Consider the following 16,949-nt stretch of genomic DNA (forward strand, 5'->3'; position numbering starts at 1 on the left):
CTTCACACCCATCTCTGGCAAAAGCAGCTCGACTGACGGGAGGAAGTTGTTATGCAAAATAATCTCTGTCGAGGAGGAGAAGAAGCCTGTGGGGATGTTTTCATTAGGATGTTTAGAATGGATTAACTTGTCAAACTGCCTCTGTAGACACATTGTATGCACACACAGCCAGGCAAGCATGCAAACAAGCAGGCAAACAAATCCATACACATATGACATTCACACACACATTTGCTTCAAACCATGTGTACCACCTACAGCCTCGCACATGGTCTAAATCTGTGCTTGTCTAAAGTTTTGTTTGGATGGACTTTGAATGGACAGGCTCATTGCCAATTAACGCAGTTGCTAAAAGATGATTCACGTAATTGATTGTGATATTATGTCAATGACGGAATGATAACCAAACAAAAGCAGAAATAGCAATTAACTGATTTTTTTGTGTGTGTGAAGGAGGGGGCACTATTTATTTTCTGTTGGCATGCTATCTGTTTGTAAATTGCATATTAATGTCTCATTATTCTTTTAGTTATGCTAAACCTTCTCTTCCCTAATGCCTGTGTGCTTGTCTAACCTTGATAAGTTATAATGCCCAGTTTAGCAATATGTATGATCGCTCTGTCTTTGAGTGTTTATTGCCTTTGTCGACGTTATCATTCAGTTTTGTAGCAGTGAGAGCTGAGCAATATTTGTTTAGTCACAGATTCTCAGAAGACACATTTAATCATCTGGAATGCCTCTTTGTGAGCACTCTCCTCCACACTTAATTTCACTTTGTAAAGCAGGAGGCTTATTGAAGCTGATGAAGGTCAGCAGCTGTTGTTTTAACGCCTCTCAAGGCAGCAACGCAGAGCAGTGTGAGCAGGATGATCTCTGTGTTTACGAACAGCGAACTGCACTCCACTCAAAAACACTAGTTATTGCTCAGCGGAGCGTTTCTCACCGACGATTCCCTCCCACAAAGTTCACTGCAGCATTCTGTGATGAGGCAAAGAGAAATCAGTGCAAATTTGTCTGAGGTGTTTGCTGCACAGAGGAACAATGTGCTCCTGTGACAGGAGCAGAGAGACAACCACAAAGATAGACTCACTCTGTGTTAAAAGTAATGCTCATGTACGATAAAAGACTGTGTCCTAGTCTAGTAGAGGCTGAAAATTCCGCTATTGAGCCTTTGAAAGTTTGGAAAAAAAAGATTACACTTGTGAAGTTTGCATGTGTTTTGGTTGTGGCACACGTTTTATATTTGTGGAGCCTGGAAGAATCTAAATTAATTGAATTACATCGAATCAAATCATTCGCAAAATGATTTAATGATGCATTGATTCTGAGATAATCAAAATCGAATAGCTTGTCGGTTTAATTGGTGAAATCTCTACGGAGTTGTGCTCATTGTCTTCCAGTTAATTCAAGGCGCTATTGCTCTGCTACTGCTACTACAGATCATAGTCTTTAAAATCAGATCGAGTTATTAGTAATATGTTTCAATGGTATTTTTTTGTATTGTCAGCTGACTTATTGTTGGTAATATTTGACAATAGCAAAGGTTTGAACGATCAGTGAGTTGTCACTTCACGTTTATGAGTGTGCATTTCTAGCTTGTGGTACGTAGTATGATTACCGCTTCACACGAACAGTGACTTCATCACCATGACATCATTTTAGGATTGTCAAATATTAGAGCACCTTAGAGCATGCTGTTGGCCCTTTTTTTAACATCTATGCCTCTCCACGACATACTGTACATGTTTGCTTTTTGCGCTTTCTGGCCCTGTCAATCAAGTAGGGCTGTTTCCCTAATTGATTACCCTCATCTTTCTTCTTATACAACAATCAAGCAACCACAAGTCGTCAATGCCAGTACAAGGCGAAGAACGACAGTTGCAACTTTTCAGGAGAATTCCCAATGTGTGTTCTGAGCATATTTTTACTCTATTTAACAGTGCATAACATTGTTGTGCTGGTTACTCGTGTTTGTCTTTCCGCAATGTGTTGAGATAAAGAACCAGGATTTCTAGATAGTTATTGTACGTGAACATTTGCTTTTTACAACCCTTACAAGTGTATAAGTGTTTCACACTATTAGAACACTATCGATGTCTAAATCTACATATACAGGACTGTCTCAGAAAATTTGAATATTGTGATAATCCCCATACGTGTGATTTAGTTTACTGAACCAAGCTGAGTGTTTTTCAAGGCTCAGGAAACCCTTGCAGGTGTTTCGTTTAATTAGACGATTCAAGTGATTAGTTGAATACCCTACTAGTATACTTTTTCATGATATTCTAATATTTAGAGATAGGATATTTGAGTTTTCTTAAGCTGTAAGCCATAATCAGCAATATTAAAAGAATAAAAGGCTTGCAATATTTCAGTTGATTTGTAATGAATCCAGAATGCATGACATTTTTGTTTTTTTAATTGCATTACACAAAATAAAGAACTTTATCACAATATTCTAATTTTCTGAGACAGTCCTGTATAGTATATCTCACATCTGAATGTTTACTATTCTATATTTGTTTTGTTTTAGCTTTGGTATCTTCGTCACCCTTCATCAACATGTTTTCCTTTACAAAACAATAACAAGAGTCAAGCAAAGGTCACACATGCTGAATCCATGTGTGAACATTTGCCAATGTTTTGCAGTGTCCTGATTCAGGAGATTTTCTCTCTTTTACTTTGTTCTCTTCCCCTTTCCCCCAGTGGATTCCCTTTCCGTTTTCATCTCCTTTGCTGTGGGAATAAGGCTGACGTCTATTTATATACTCAGATACTGGGGAGATGCAACCTCGTGGGATTTCTTTACAGCTCTCCCTGTTAACTCTTTCTGTCTTCTACCCCTCCCCCTTTCTTCATTTCTAGATGAGGGTTAACCTATTTTCAGATGTTGCCAATAAACCATCTATAGAGTTCATTCGTTGTCAATCAGCTTTTGACGTGTGAATCGTTATCAAACTGTAATGACTGCAACTGTTTTCTTTGAGCAGCTCATACATAGCATTAGGTTTCTAACCAACAGATTGATTTATCCTGCACTTAAAATAGCTTCTTGTGTAAGAGTTCAGAGGGTTTTTAGAGAGTATCTCACAAAAATGTCCATGCACAGAAAACCCCACTGCTCAAGCACTGTCACACACACACACACACACACACACACACACACACACACACACACACACACACACACACACACACACACACACACACACACACATACATGCATGGTGATAGATACATAACATACCATATGCTGCAAAAAGAAATCCCCTCTAGTAATGTGATTTTCATGGACATTTTTATCCCATAAGTGGGTTTTGCATATTTATCTGGTTTCACTGGTACCAACTGAAAAACATCATTTCCTATTAAAACATGAAATTCATGGACACCATTCTTGCTTTGATATGTTTTGACTGATTAATTAATATCACAAGCCCATATAGTTACACCTTCATTTCTTCATTTAAATGCATTTAATGCAGCCAATGCATGATTTTGAGGATTTTATGCAAGGAATCCTTTCATGGTTTTAAATGCTTGTAAAACTAGCAATGAGCCATTACAAACATACTTGTGATCTATGTGGAACGTTTTTTTTAAATTACAAACTGAAGAGTGACAAAACGTGACTTTGGACAGATTTACAGTGGCTTGCAAAAGTATTCATACCCCTTGAACTTTTCCACATTTTGTCACATTACACGCCACAAACATAAATATATTTTATTGGAATTTTATGTGAAAGACCAACACAAAGTGTCACACAATTGTGAAGTACAAAGAAAATTATACATGTTTTTAAATTTTTTTCACAAATAAAAAACTGAAAAGTGCAGTGTGCAAAATTATTCAGCCCCCTTTTCTCTGAGTGCAACCAATTGCCTTCAGAAGTTGCCTGATGACTGCTGAATGATTGAATGTTGACCTTGTGACTAAATAGAGTCCACCTGTGTGTAATCTAATCTCAGTACAAATACAGCTGTTCTGTGACGGCCTCAGAGGTTTGTTAAGAGAATATTGGGGAGCAAACAGGACCATGAAGTCCAAGGAACACACCAGACAGGTCAGAGATAAAGTTGTGGAGAAGTTTAAAGCAGGGTTAGGCTATAAAAAGATTTCCCAAGCTTTGAACATGTCACGGAGCACTGTTCAATCCATTATCCGGAAATGGAAAGAGTATGGCACAACTGCAAACCTACCAAGACACGGCCGTCCACCTAAACTTACAGGCCGAACAAGGAGAGCACTGACAAGAGATGCAGCCAAGAGGCCCATGGTGACTCTGGACGAACTGCAGAGATCCACAGCTCAGGTGGGGGAATCTGTCCACAGGACAACTATTGGGCGTGCACTCCACAAATCTGGCCTTTATGGAAGAGTGGCAAGAAGAAAGCCATTGTTAAAAGAAAACCATAAGAAGTCCCATTTGCAGTTTGCCAGAAACCATGTGGGGGACACAGCAAACATGTGGAAGAAGGTGCTCTGGTCAGATGAGACCAAAATTGAACTTTTTGGCCTAAATGCAAAACGTTATGTGTGGTGGAAACCTAACACTGCACATCACCCTGAACACACCATCCCCACTGTCAAACATGGTGGTGGTAGCATGATGCTCTGGGGGTGCTTCTCTTCAGCAGGGACAGGGAAGTTGGTCAGAGTTGATGGGAAGATGGATGGAGCCAAATACAGGGCAATCTTGGAAGAAAACCTGTTGGAGTCTGCAAAAGACTTGAGACTGGGGCGGAGGTTCACCTTCCAGCAGGACAACGACCCTAAACATAAAGCCAGGGCTACAATGGAATGGTTTAAAACGAAACATATTCATGTGTTAGAATGGCCCAGTCAAAGTCCAGACCTAAATCCCATCGAGAATCTGTGGCAAGATCTGAAAACCGCCGTTCACAAACACTCTCCATCTAATCTGACTGAGCTTGAGCTGTTTTGCAAAGAAGAATGGGCAAAAATCTCAGTCTCTAGATGTGCAACGCTGGTAGAGACATACCCCAAAAGACTTGCAGCTGTAATTGCAGCAAAAGGCGGTTCCACAAAGTATTGACTCAGGGGGGCTGAATAATTTTGCACACTGCACTTTTCAGTTTTTTATTTGTGAAAAAAATTTAAAAACATGTATAATTTTCTTTGTACTTCACAATTGTGTTACACTTTGTGTTGGTCTTTCACATAAAATTCCAATAAAATATATTTGTTTGTGGCATGTAATGTGACAAAATGTGGAAAAGTTCAAGGGGTATGAATACTTTTGCAAGCCACTGCAGACATCTCTGCGGGTTGTACATAGAGCGATATGTATTTTGTAGCTGTTCCTCTTCAGATAAGTTGAAGTTCACCTCAGGTTTTGTGCGTGCCTTTGCTTGCATACACTTCCATTTTTACAGTGGATAACAGATCTTTGTCAGTACTGTGCTAAAGCTGAAATTCTAAAACGGTCGACGGACAATTCCTCATTAGCAATTTAAGTAAAATAAGCGAATTGTTACAGAGAAAGTGTTATTGCTCCCTTTGCTTTATGAGAGTCAGTTGAATATGTTTCTGCTTTGTGCTGTTAGAGAACACAAGTAATTTATTTTACCAGTATGACATTTTCTAAACCACACAATTGATTAACAGTGAAAATAATTATTTGATGCAGCCCTACTGTGCAAATGTAATTAGTTTTGTTAAGGATTACAGTGTTCACTGTTGGCCATGTGTTCACACATCAGTCAGACAGAAACAATACAATACCCACAGCTAAATCTGAAATACTTCCAGCTACCTTTCATATTTAGTTTATTTAGCACAATTCAAACAAGATAAAAATAAACAGATAAATTAATATCACAGTGCAGGAAGAGGTAAAAAGCCAACTGGGCTCAGTTGGAGCCTCCACCTATATAAAATATTTAAATTTTACAAAATTAGAACATAAAAATAATATGCATAAGATACGACTAGATAAAATGTTAAAATATAAGTAAAATATAATATTTCACCTTTGAGAACTTGCTGAGAGACTTGAAGGAACTCGTTTATTATGAGCTTTGTAATAATGACTAAACAGATCAGTATTGAGCTAAAACATTCAGGTATGGCATGGATGACAATCACAACACACTGGAGTTTGTCTTTGTGCACAGTGTGTGCTGTCAATACACTGTTTATTTGGGTTGGTGTGTCTGCCGTTTGCTATTAATAACTGCAGCGGGCGGCCACACTCAGAGGCTTGAGATATTCCCACAACATCTCCAGGCGTGTCTGTGCAGCTCAGGCACCACCTGCCACCAGGATAGAGAGGACACATGTTATCTGGAATAGCATGGCTGACATGGCAGACGTGTGATGAGACTGCAAACTGTTCAATAGACATCACAGTCCAGTGATTGGGATCCTATCCGTGTGATGCTGATCATTTAATGATTGATGCACTTATGTGGGCTTTGTCTCCTTGGATAAACCTGTAAGAGGTGTAATATTTTAATGAATATGACACAGTTGTCATAGTTGAGCTGCTGGACTGTGAAGCATCGTGTCTGGACAGAGCTGCTGCGAAGAAATCTTGGCCTCGTGACAAGATGCGAAAGTTGCATCTGAAACGCAAGTCTTCCGATTTAAATCAGTGACACTCACCTTTCTGAAGTGCCCCATCCAGCCTTTGGCCTTCTGTGTTTAGTCACAGCTCACATCTGCTTCTCTGAGCATTAAGACAGTTTAAGACATCAATCTGGGTTTGAATTTGTATTCCAACAAAGATCTCTAAAACAGCACGCTCCACAACAGAGCGACTGGATCAGTTAGTTTGCCAGATCATATTCTGTTCAAGCGAAGGCTTTATGAATAATTGAAGGTAAATATTTGAATCTCTGGTTGTCACGGGAGTTCAAGATCAGGACCCAATAGCAAGACCACATGAGACAGATTCTGGTACAACAGACTTTATTTTACCAAAATAAAGGGCAGGAATGTGTGGAGCCCGTGGTCCAACACAGAAAGCAGGCGTGGTAGCCGTGGTCCGACACCGGAGGGCAGGCAAATCGACGGTACGTGTGATGTCCCGTGGCTCGACACCGGAGGGCAGGCAGATCGATGGTGTGAGGTCCCGTGGATCGACACCGGAGGGCAGGCAGATCGATGGTGTGAGGTCCCGTGGATCGACACCGGAGGGCAGGCAGATCGATGGTGTGAGGTCCCGTGGATCGACACCGGAGGCTGGCAGATCAACAGGTACTCGAGGCAGAAGACGATGTGGTTTCCCGTGGGCCGACACCGGAGTGCAGGCAGGACCTGTATGGATCCCTTGGTCCGACACAGAATGACTGGAAGGAATGACCGTGGTACCGGGTGGAAGACGGAACGGGGTTGAAGCAGGTGAAAGACTGTAGCCTACTGGGTTGAAGCGGGTCCGGGAATGAAGTCTGTGTGACGACTTTTCCGGCATGACAACTGTACAGACTGACAACACAGCTCTGGAGGATCAGGGTTCAAATACTGCCCAGATCTAGTTAGTAGGATCTGGGTCTGGTGTGTCAGCCCGCAGGAGGTGATTAGCTGAAGTGTCTGCAGCTGTGTGGCCATGGGAAGTTTTGTGTCTCCTCAGCTGCCTTTAGCAAAATACGTTCCCAAATTCAGCAATAATGACAAACATGATAAACAGTTGTTGTGCGTCTAGTGGTTTGGTTAACAAAAATGTTTCTCTCAGGACGCACATCACAATGAAGCTGGACAGTCAAATAGTTGCTTCTCGGCCCTCCTTTCCTTTTGGGTATTCCTGTAATACACAAACAATTATCTTATAAACTGCAATGAGTTTTTTTCATTTCTCAAAAGTGTTTTTTCTTGAGATTTTCTTCTGTAAACTGGAGAGTGGAGAAGTAACATATGCAGCATGTGTTTTTTCAGGCAGTGTTTCAGATTTCCTTTCCAGTGTGGAGTTTTGAAACTTTTTTTGTTCAGTATTGATATAGTTCTTTCATGATCGCTGATGATACTTTTAAAATGCGTTTTACAGTCGAGTCTCTGAGCTCAGTGGATTCACCTTAGAGTTCACTACAGTGGCTCGAGCAATACATGACTGAGATCACTAATTTCTTCATTCCCTTGGGCTTCTTGGACAGGTGACTGAGTGGCTCAGTCCTGCTGCAAACTTGCCATTTTTCTTGCTCGTGTTTTTCCCCAATCCTTATACCAATTACTCTTTGGCACATGACCCTTAGTACGTTATACGTTAGTCACTAAGTCTAATAAGTTCATTATTTTGTAATCACAGCTGAAATCCTTGCACTCTGACTGCATCCTCAGGTCCTGCTTTGGTGGGTGTAGTCAGGAAAGACTGGTCCTCTCAAAACAGCATTGCCCTCTCCTGGTCAGAAGTGGAACAGCTGCCCTCAGACATAGTGGACTATGAAGTTAAATACTTTGAGAAGGTAAAATCTTTGATTGTACCTAATAATTGTTTCTTTTGAAGGCCATCCATTACACAGTGTTTTTAATGGACTCAGAAGCTCATTTAGTGAGAGACTCAGGATGCGTCAGTGTTCTACTGAATGACTCAGAAGGTTTTTCGTTCCAGCAGCAGTTAGATTTTTTAATGAACACCTTTAGATGTAGTTTTTAGATTTAGCATCTTTCTGATGTCAATCATGTTTCATATGGCATTTTCTGGTGTTATATATTCTTTGTAATGTGTTTTTGTCTGTTTTGCTCTGTGGATTGTGTCTATTGTTGTCTGTATGAGTCTATTGTTGTTTGCATTAGTTTTTGGCGGCAAATGAGTTTCCCCACTGGGGATTAATAAAGTCTTCTAATCTAATCTAAAATAGTTAGATTATTTTGTTTTAGGCCATGTTTATGTAACATATGTGTTAATTGCTTCATGTTAACAGTGGTTTGGACTCAAATTAACCCCAATTGTGATTGCATATAGTTCACATCACGCAACACACAAACAATCACTGCTCACGGAACAATTAGCATTTTTAGCGTGCAGAAAGTGTAAGTGCAGAGCATCTTTAATGCAATCCTATCGCTGCTTTTTTTTACCATCTGCTCTGATAGTTAATAGGATGGAAATGTGTTTGGTTCAAATGTTGATGTGATAATGAGTTTATGCAAACACATGTTTATCTGTCCTGCCAAAACTCTGGCAATCTGTTTCTGATTTTTGTTTTTTTTTAGGAGCAAGAGCAGCTGAGCTACTCATCAACGCGGACCAAAACCCCCAGCGTGGTTGTGACGGGCCTCAGACCCTCAACTGTCTATGTCTTTCTTGTTCGTGTTCGCAGTGCTGCTGGCTACACAGCGTACAGCCCCAACGTTGAGTTTGTCACTGCAGCTGAGGGTACGCCTATGGGGGAGAGAGCATGAAGGAATTGCGCCTTTGTTTATGTTTGCACTGGCTGTGTTTTAGGAAGGAAAGGCACTGATATTCAGTCATCCAGTCAGTTAGATTTGTGTTGAAATTCCAATGGATAGAGGTCTTGTTTTAATACAATGCACTGGAGAAGAAAGGAGGTTTAAAGCCAGAGATGTGAAGTCATCGGTGTTGATCAACAACCTTATAACATTTTGGGATACGTTTTATGGTCATTCTCTGCTATGGATCAGTGAAACTCATCAGTGCTTCTTCAGGCATGAGCCATTTATTTAAATGTTTATAAGCTCTGTAAGTTCCTGATGCACACATTACGCTCTGCTGATTCTAATCCTGAAATATGCGGGAATTCACATCCTCCTACAAAATACACACTTTAGGTGATATGTAGATGTCCAACTTCATATTCTCATACTTCCATATGCCAGTGCATTTATATACTCTGATTGTGCTTCTACAAATATGCCGTATTCTCTCTCACCTTATTCAACCCATACAATGCTTACTCTCACATAGCATTATGTCACAGAGTGCAGTGATTTTTGTGTTTCTTGACTGTTTTCCTACTTACCTTCATTTTATATTAACTGTTGGAGAAGTCCAACAATATCAAAAAATTAAACTCAGTTAAATGTAAAATAAATGGCAGTTTAGATTACTAAATGAATGTGTTTATTTCAACAAGTATCACTGAGATGTCACTCCATTTAGGGAAACATCAGGAAATATTCCGGCCTCTGTCTCACGCTGCCGCTCAGTTTTTGTTATATATAAATAAATAGACACACCGCCATGGAAATAAAAGAGAACAGGAGGGAATATTTCCATTTACATCAAGCAGCATAGAAAATAAATATATATTTTTACCATTGTTTTCATTAAATTGTAACATCTTCATATCACCAAGGAGTGTGTCAGTCCTGTGGTTTTAACACTGGGAGAGAGCTGGTTATAGTAACAGGTACTGACTTGCCTGGCTTTGTTTTGTTCTCACTTTCCTCAGATCCTGATATTGCTGATCAAGGTCAGGTTCTGGTGGTCGTCACAGCGTCTGTAGGAGGCTTCTCCCTGCTGGTCATCCTCACCCTCTTCCTCCTCATCACTGGACGGTAAGACACCCCCTGTTTCTCTCTGGTGCTGGCTTACTGTTAACACCACACACACACACTCGCACACACCTCTGTTCATCTCTTCTCATGATCTCCAGTGTGATACTACAACCTGAAGTCTGTTAATGGACTCTCTTTTTGCCACCAAGCAGACACTCTTATTTTCCAAATGGCTGAACCAATTTTCTGCCTAATTACTCAGCACCGTGTATCTTTTGGTCATTTGTTTTCCGTTTCAGAAACGGGTATTGTGTAGTTATTTGATTTTAATTTCAAAATACAAAACGTTTGTCTTTTTCATGGTCAAAAAGGGATGAGCAAAACTGAAAGTTCGATTTTCTATTTTGTATAACAAAAAATAAAATCACCAAACAGAAATGAAAAAAGGCCTGTTCTTTTCATATTCTGAGACCGGATGTGGTAAGAAGGAAAGAGCGCCGATGAGGATGGTACCATCCAGCATCAGACTTTTGTAAGATAACAGAATCTCCGTGCTTATGTGCACATCAAACCTGTCGTTTCGATTAATTATTCTGCACATCAACAGGCATGTTGGAGAAGAGGGCACACAGCTCCATGAAAAAATATGAATCACTTCAAACTTCGCTCTGCTTATAACACCCTCAGGACGGTTTGTTTTTAATTAACCATTTCTGAAAGAAAAGTTAAGTGACCAAATGATACACCAACCAACGGTACATGTGCCTTCTGCTGTAATGTCAAATAATTAACTGTGTTGTATAGAAAACACGGAGAGGGTTTGCTAGCAAAAAGAGAAAGGAGGGTGAGGAACAAAAATGGGACGTACAGGGGTGTTTTATGAGGTGATTCTTACTCTGTGGCTGACTGGTTCCCCTGCACAGGTGTCAGGGGTACATTAAAGCCAGGATGAAGTCAGAGGAGAAGAGGAGGACTCGCTACCACGGTGGACATGGTACTGTATACAATGTTTCTTATTGTGTGTGTGTTTCAAAATTGCTTGTCTGAGTTTTCACATCGGTGAGCATGCATTCCTCAACAGACTGTATGCTCCAACTCCCAGGGCTTTTGTTTAGACACAAGTTAGACAAAGAGCGGTCACAGTTTGCCTCGGAGTTGCAATTTCTTTTATTGCAGTCTTCATCATGATCCACCACTCACAGTATCTCATACACCCATTATTGGATTGTGACAAAACTGGGTAACCGCTGCTCCGTTTTAGGAATTACAGAATTGACCCCAGTGTGGTTCGTCAATTGCAGATAAAAACAGGGTTATTGATTGGAACCACAGGGGAGGCATATCGTTCTTGGGGAACAAAATTGTGTCCTGTGATTTACTAAGAGAGTTCAGTGAGAGCTCTTGTAGGATTCGATCTGAGGCCTGCAGGGACACAAATGTGGCTCCTCAGAAAAATCCAACCAGTCTATCATCTGTGCTCCTGATTTGGTGATTTATAATCGACTGTGAATGAAAATACTGTAACATGCTGACAAATACCCCCCCCCCCCCCCACACACACACACACACACACACACAATTTTACTCAAGGCCTGTCTATGTGTGCACTACTTTTGTGTGTCTCTTCTCTTTGGGCTTTCTCCTTTTCCTCCAGTGTGCAGAAAGTTGGACAGACTTTTGCTGCAGAATTATCTTGTCATACTTTTTTGCTTTTTTAATTTTGCATATCATCAGTCGTCTAGTTTTACTTGCAGAATATGATAAAGAACAATAACAGCCTTGCCAATACATACATATTATGAAAATAATTTGAATAGTTATAATCCTTGCCTCTCACAGACTTGTTTTGTTGTTCTTTGCTGTTGTGTGCTGCGGAGGCATCACCTAGGCATGGGAAGCCAGCAGCCTCAACAAACTGTAAGAAAAGGCTTGTTCTACCACGGAGCTGAGCTTAGACACCCTGGAGACAGAGGAGAGTGTAGACGCCAAACTGGAATCTTTCTCAGACGAAGCCTTCAACCATCTACAATATGAGCTGACAGAGCTATAAAGTACATTTAGTCCCCAGCTCATCTGCTCGAGGTGTACCAGGGGCTGCTTCAAGTTATCATTTGTGCCAGTCATCGTGCACAGTGCTCACTGCAGCAATATCCCCAGCGTCAGCTAGTGAGGAGGATACTGAAGCCTGGCTGCCTACAATGTCTTTATATGCTGCTCTGGGGCATTGCTTTGGTTGTTTTTCTCCATCCCTTGACGAAATAGCAGAACAACTTTACAGTATAATAGAAGCAAATATACCATTAATGACGGTCTCATACAGCTGAAGCAAGAATCAACATCTCTCCCACAGCCTCAACAAAAATTACATTATATGCTCCAGTATATCAGAATATACTGCAGTCCAAAGAAAGGGTATTTATGCAGGCTAAATGTTCAAATGAAAGATTTATTCTACATTTTAAATAAATTAAGAAAATGACGACATAGTGGTTCACAAAATACACAAAAATGAATGAATGGGTAAGATAATGGGTAAGGGTGCTGCATGTTTCAGAAAAGTATTTTAATATCTGGTGAGGGAACCTCAGTTTGGGGTTTTACTATATACACAAATCAACAAGTCTGATCTTCATGTGTACCATGTTTCCATTACTATTAAACTGTAAGAAGAGCTAATAGTGCCAACAAGCATCTGTAAACGTGAGTGTTCACCATGGAAATGTCTGCAGATTATCAGTGTATTTGAGACGTGTGTGTGTTGGTGTGTGTGTGCGTGTGTGTCAAAGTTTCAAATATTGAAATTGTAATTGATTTTCTTCTTCCAGTCCCATTGTCTGGGATGAAGACCTATGTGGATCCAAACACGTTTGAAGACCCCACTCAGGCTGTGGAGGAATTTGCCAAAGAGATCGACCCCTTATACATATGCATCGAGAGGGTGATTGGTGCAGGTAAAACAGATACATGGTACACATGGTAATACTCTACGTACACAAATGTATACAGGCATTAACTCGTATGTTATACTGTACATGTGTTTGCTGGCAGGCGCAGCACAGGTGCCAACTGTGTACAAGAGGAAAACATAAATGTGTATAATACATGACTGGTAACCAGAAAAAAAAGGTTATTTCCAGTGTGCCATTATCTTAATCTGGTTATTTTTTAGATTCATATTCAGGGTTACATATTAATATTGTAAAAAAATGTCCCAACGACCGTTGACTAGCACCTGCAATAGAGAAATGGTCACATTTAATGTTGAGTAATATTTTTATTTTATAAGAAATGTTAAAGCTCATAAAGTTTGAATATAAAACTTTTACAGCCACTCTTAGCAAGCTGATGTTAAAGTAGTTTATAGTATTGTACTTTAGGGGAGCAAAGCCAGCGCTGCTGACTGTGAATGTTCGATGGCTCATTAAATCGAACAGATTGTGTCTGCTATTTAGCCCATGAGTAATTATGAAGGTGCCTTCCATCTGTCTAGTTTCTGTAACATGGGCTCCATCTGGTGGAGGCAGTGTGTACAGATGTGTAAATGGCAAAGCAACTGCTGATCGCTGTAGTGTTTCTACATTTCTCTCTTGTTTCAATTACAAGTTTTAATCAGTTAACCACAATGTTTATTTCATCTGATTCCATGAAAGCAAAAGCATACATGTATACTTTACAAAGAACACAAAATGATAAGACATTATGTGGGAAGCAGTTACTGAATATGTGTATTGTTTTCATTATTTCATTGAGTTCCAGTAAAGTCTTATGATATATGACAGTGCACCCTTTTATGTATTGGGTTGTTCTGACAGGTGAATTTGGAGAAGTCTGTAGTGGTCGGTTGCGCATACCTGGAAGGATGGACATCGCTGTGGCAATAAAGACACTTAAAGGCGGCTATATGGAACGACAGTGGCTTGACTTCTTACGTGAGGCTTCAATCATGGGACAGTTTGACAACCCCAACATCATCAGGCTGGAAGGAGTGGTCACTAAGAGTAAGCTTTCTATGTGTATCTCTCTGGCTGTGTGTTTTTTCTTTCTTTAAATGTTCTCCTCTTCAGCATCAGTTTTACTTTAGTCTTCACTTTTTGTCACTAAAATCCTGTCGTTTACCTTTTCCTCAGGCAAACGAGTAATGATAGTCGTTGAGTACATGGAAAATGGAGCGATTGATTCTTTCCTCCGGGTGAGAAGAATACATGGTTACAGATGTGCACACGTTTCCTGAGTAAATGTTGTCCCCCATACGTCACATTTGTCCCCTCTCTCTCTCTCTCTCTCTCTCTCTCTCTGTCTCTCTCTCTCTCTCTCTCTCTCTCTCTCTCTTTCTTTCTCTCTTTCTTTCTTTCTTTCTCTCTCTCTCTCCCAACCACTCCAGGCACGTGATGGTCAGTTTACAGTGCTCCAGCTAGTCAGCATGCTGCACGACATCGTAGTGGGCATGACCTATCTTTCAGATATGGGTTACGTTCACAGAGACCTAGCTGCTCGCAACATCTTGGTGGATGAAAACTTGGTGTGTAAGGTGTCTGATTTTGGCATGTCCAGAGTCCTTGAAGATGACACTGAAGCAGCCTACACTGCGACAGTGAGTGTGGATCTAACAGTTACAACAGGATATTACAATCTGACATTTATTACAGTGGCTTATTGTGTGTTATTCTGTGTCAGGGAGGAAAGATACCAATACGCTGGACGGCACCAGAGGCTATCGCTTATGGAACATTTTCCACAGTCAGCGATGTGTGGAGCTACGGCATTGTCATGTGGGAAGTGATGTCATATGGTGAGAGGCCTTACTGGGAGATGTCCAATCAAGATGTAAGCTACCGATCACATTAAAACTCCATAACCACTAAAGCATAATCAACACACACAACAAAAAAAACACTTGTCATTTGTATTTAACTTATCGATGTTCATCTCAGGTCATTTTCTCAATTGACGAAGGCTACCGTCTACCAGCACCAATGGGCTGCCCTGTGACACTGCACCAGCTGATGTTGCACTGCTGGCAGAAGGAGTCTAACCAGCGCCCACGCTTCAACAATGTGCTCTCCTTCCTGGACAAATTCATAGTTAATAATAGTGGTCTGCTCACTCTGGTGAATGATGTGCAGAGGTAACTATCAATACATACAGACACTTGGCGAAAGGACCATACTGGTGGTTTTGCATTGTTTAGTCCACTAACTATAAGATGTGTAAACTTTATGACAATATCTAAGCATACTATACTCTTTTATTCTCATAGGGAATGATAATCACCTTGCACAGACTTAACACTTGTTTGCGATACGGTTGGTAAATATTTATTTAGCTTAGATTTTATCAATGCTTGGTAATGCAATTAAAATTAAGACTAAAAAAACACTTGTTGGTGCGTCCAGGTGCTTGTGAGATGCTTCAAAATGTAATGTTAGAGCTCCCAAAGCATCATATTCATGTGCTATCTGTAAGAATATCAAACCCAGGGGACAAACATGAAGCAAGAGGGGAAATTTTGAAGAGGATTTTGTAAATGAGGTACAGCGATATCACCGGACAATAATAATTCAGGGTCAAAATCAATAAAGTTGTAATAATGACTGTGACTGATTATTTACCTGTAAGGCAGGTTAAGGTATGTTTGGGAAATGATAAGTGATAATATAGGGTCTACACAGTTTGTAGGTCTAAACCACTGACATGGTAATTTAAAGAATATTTATTATTCAGCTCAACTATATGTTAATTTTGTATTCTTTCTGTTTATCATGTCAGTTTCCCTGACTCGCCAGAGGACATGCCAGACCACCCTCTTTTCACCTCTATCGGCGACTGGCTGGACTCCATCAAAATGAGCCAGTATAAGAACAACTTCCTTGTAGAAGGATACACAACACTGGATTCCATTTCAACAATGAGTATAGAGTGAGTGAAGCCAAATTAAACAGAGTGCAGCTATATTATAAAGGAGTGCTCTAAAAGGAAACAAAGCATCAAAGGAACAGAAACAAATGTGGAATTGTACTTGTGATTCCATCATCAAGCAAGAAATGATCTGTACAGTATGCGTATGTATGTAAAACTATATATTATTACTGCTAATACCAGTATTACAGTATTTTGTCATTATATTCTAAATATGGTTATTGCTCATATTATCACATTTTCCCAATGTGCAGATTATTAACTGTACTGCATGTTTGTCATGATGTACAAATAGGTTGGCTGTTCTTGTGTAACTATTTATTCAAAAGTGTACATCTTCTCCCCTTCAGTGACATCAGGCGTATCGGGATCTGTTTGATTGGCCACCAGAGGAGAATCAGAAGCAGCATACAGTCACTTTGCCTGCAGCTTCACCACATCCAACAGAGTGGCTTTGAAGTATGAGACCGTCACACAAAGACAGGCTGTGTGTTCTCACTGAGCCGGATGACGGAGCCATCATCATTCAATTAATCGGACAAACACCAGACTGTAAAGTGTAACAAGTACCACACGCTGCTCATGTGAGAGCGGGCCGCTGCTAGACACACATG

The 16,949-nt window shown here is 40.3% G+C and overlaps 1 protein-coding gene across 1 annotated transcript in view; it reads left to right on the forward strand.

Moving 5' to 3' along the window:
* The window catches only part of LOC306702172 (ephrin type-A receptor 6-like), a gene marked incomplete at both ends in the record, with an annotated part of 55,639 nt that extends 38,839 nt beyond the window's left edge, over positions 1-16,800 (forward strand). The window contains 12 exons of the mRNA XM_079167721.1: positions 8,299-8,423; positions 9,175-9,337; positions 10,374-10,479; positions 11,343-11,413; positions 13,245-13,370; positions 14,232-14,417; positions 14,547-14,608; positions 14,801-15,010; positions 15,094-15,243; positions 15,351-15,544; positions 16,186-16,335; positions 16,686-16,800. Coding sequence (XP_079023847.1) covers positions 8,299-8,423; positions 9,175-9,337; positions 10,374-10,479; positions 11,343-11,413; positions 13,245-13,370; positions 14,232-14,417; positions 14,547-14,608; positions 14,801-15,010; positions 15,094-15,243; positions 15,351-15,544; positions 16,186-16,335; positions 16,686-16,800 — 1,658 coding nt within the window. The remainder of the gene's footprint in view (positions 1-8,298; positions 8,424-9,174; positions 9,338-10,373; positions 10,480-11,342; positions 11,414-13,244; positions 13,371-14,231; positions 14,418-14,546; positions 14,609-14,800; positions 15,011-15,093; positions 15,244-15,350; positions 15,545-16,185; positions 16,336-16,685) is intronic.
* Positions 16,801-16,949: the final 149 nt, after the last annotated feature.

Source organism: Pholis gunnellus, assembly GCF_910591455.1.
Source record: "Pholis gunnellus genome assembly, chromosome: 1".
Lineage (NCBI taxonomy): Eukaryota > Metazoa > Chordata > Actinopteri > Perciformes > Pholidae > Pholis > Pholis gunnellus.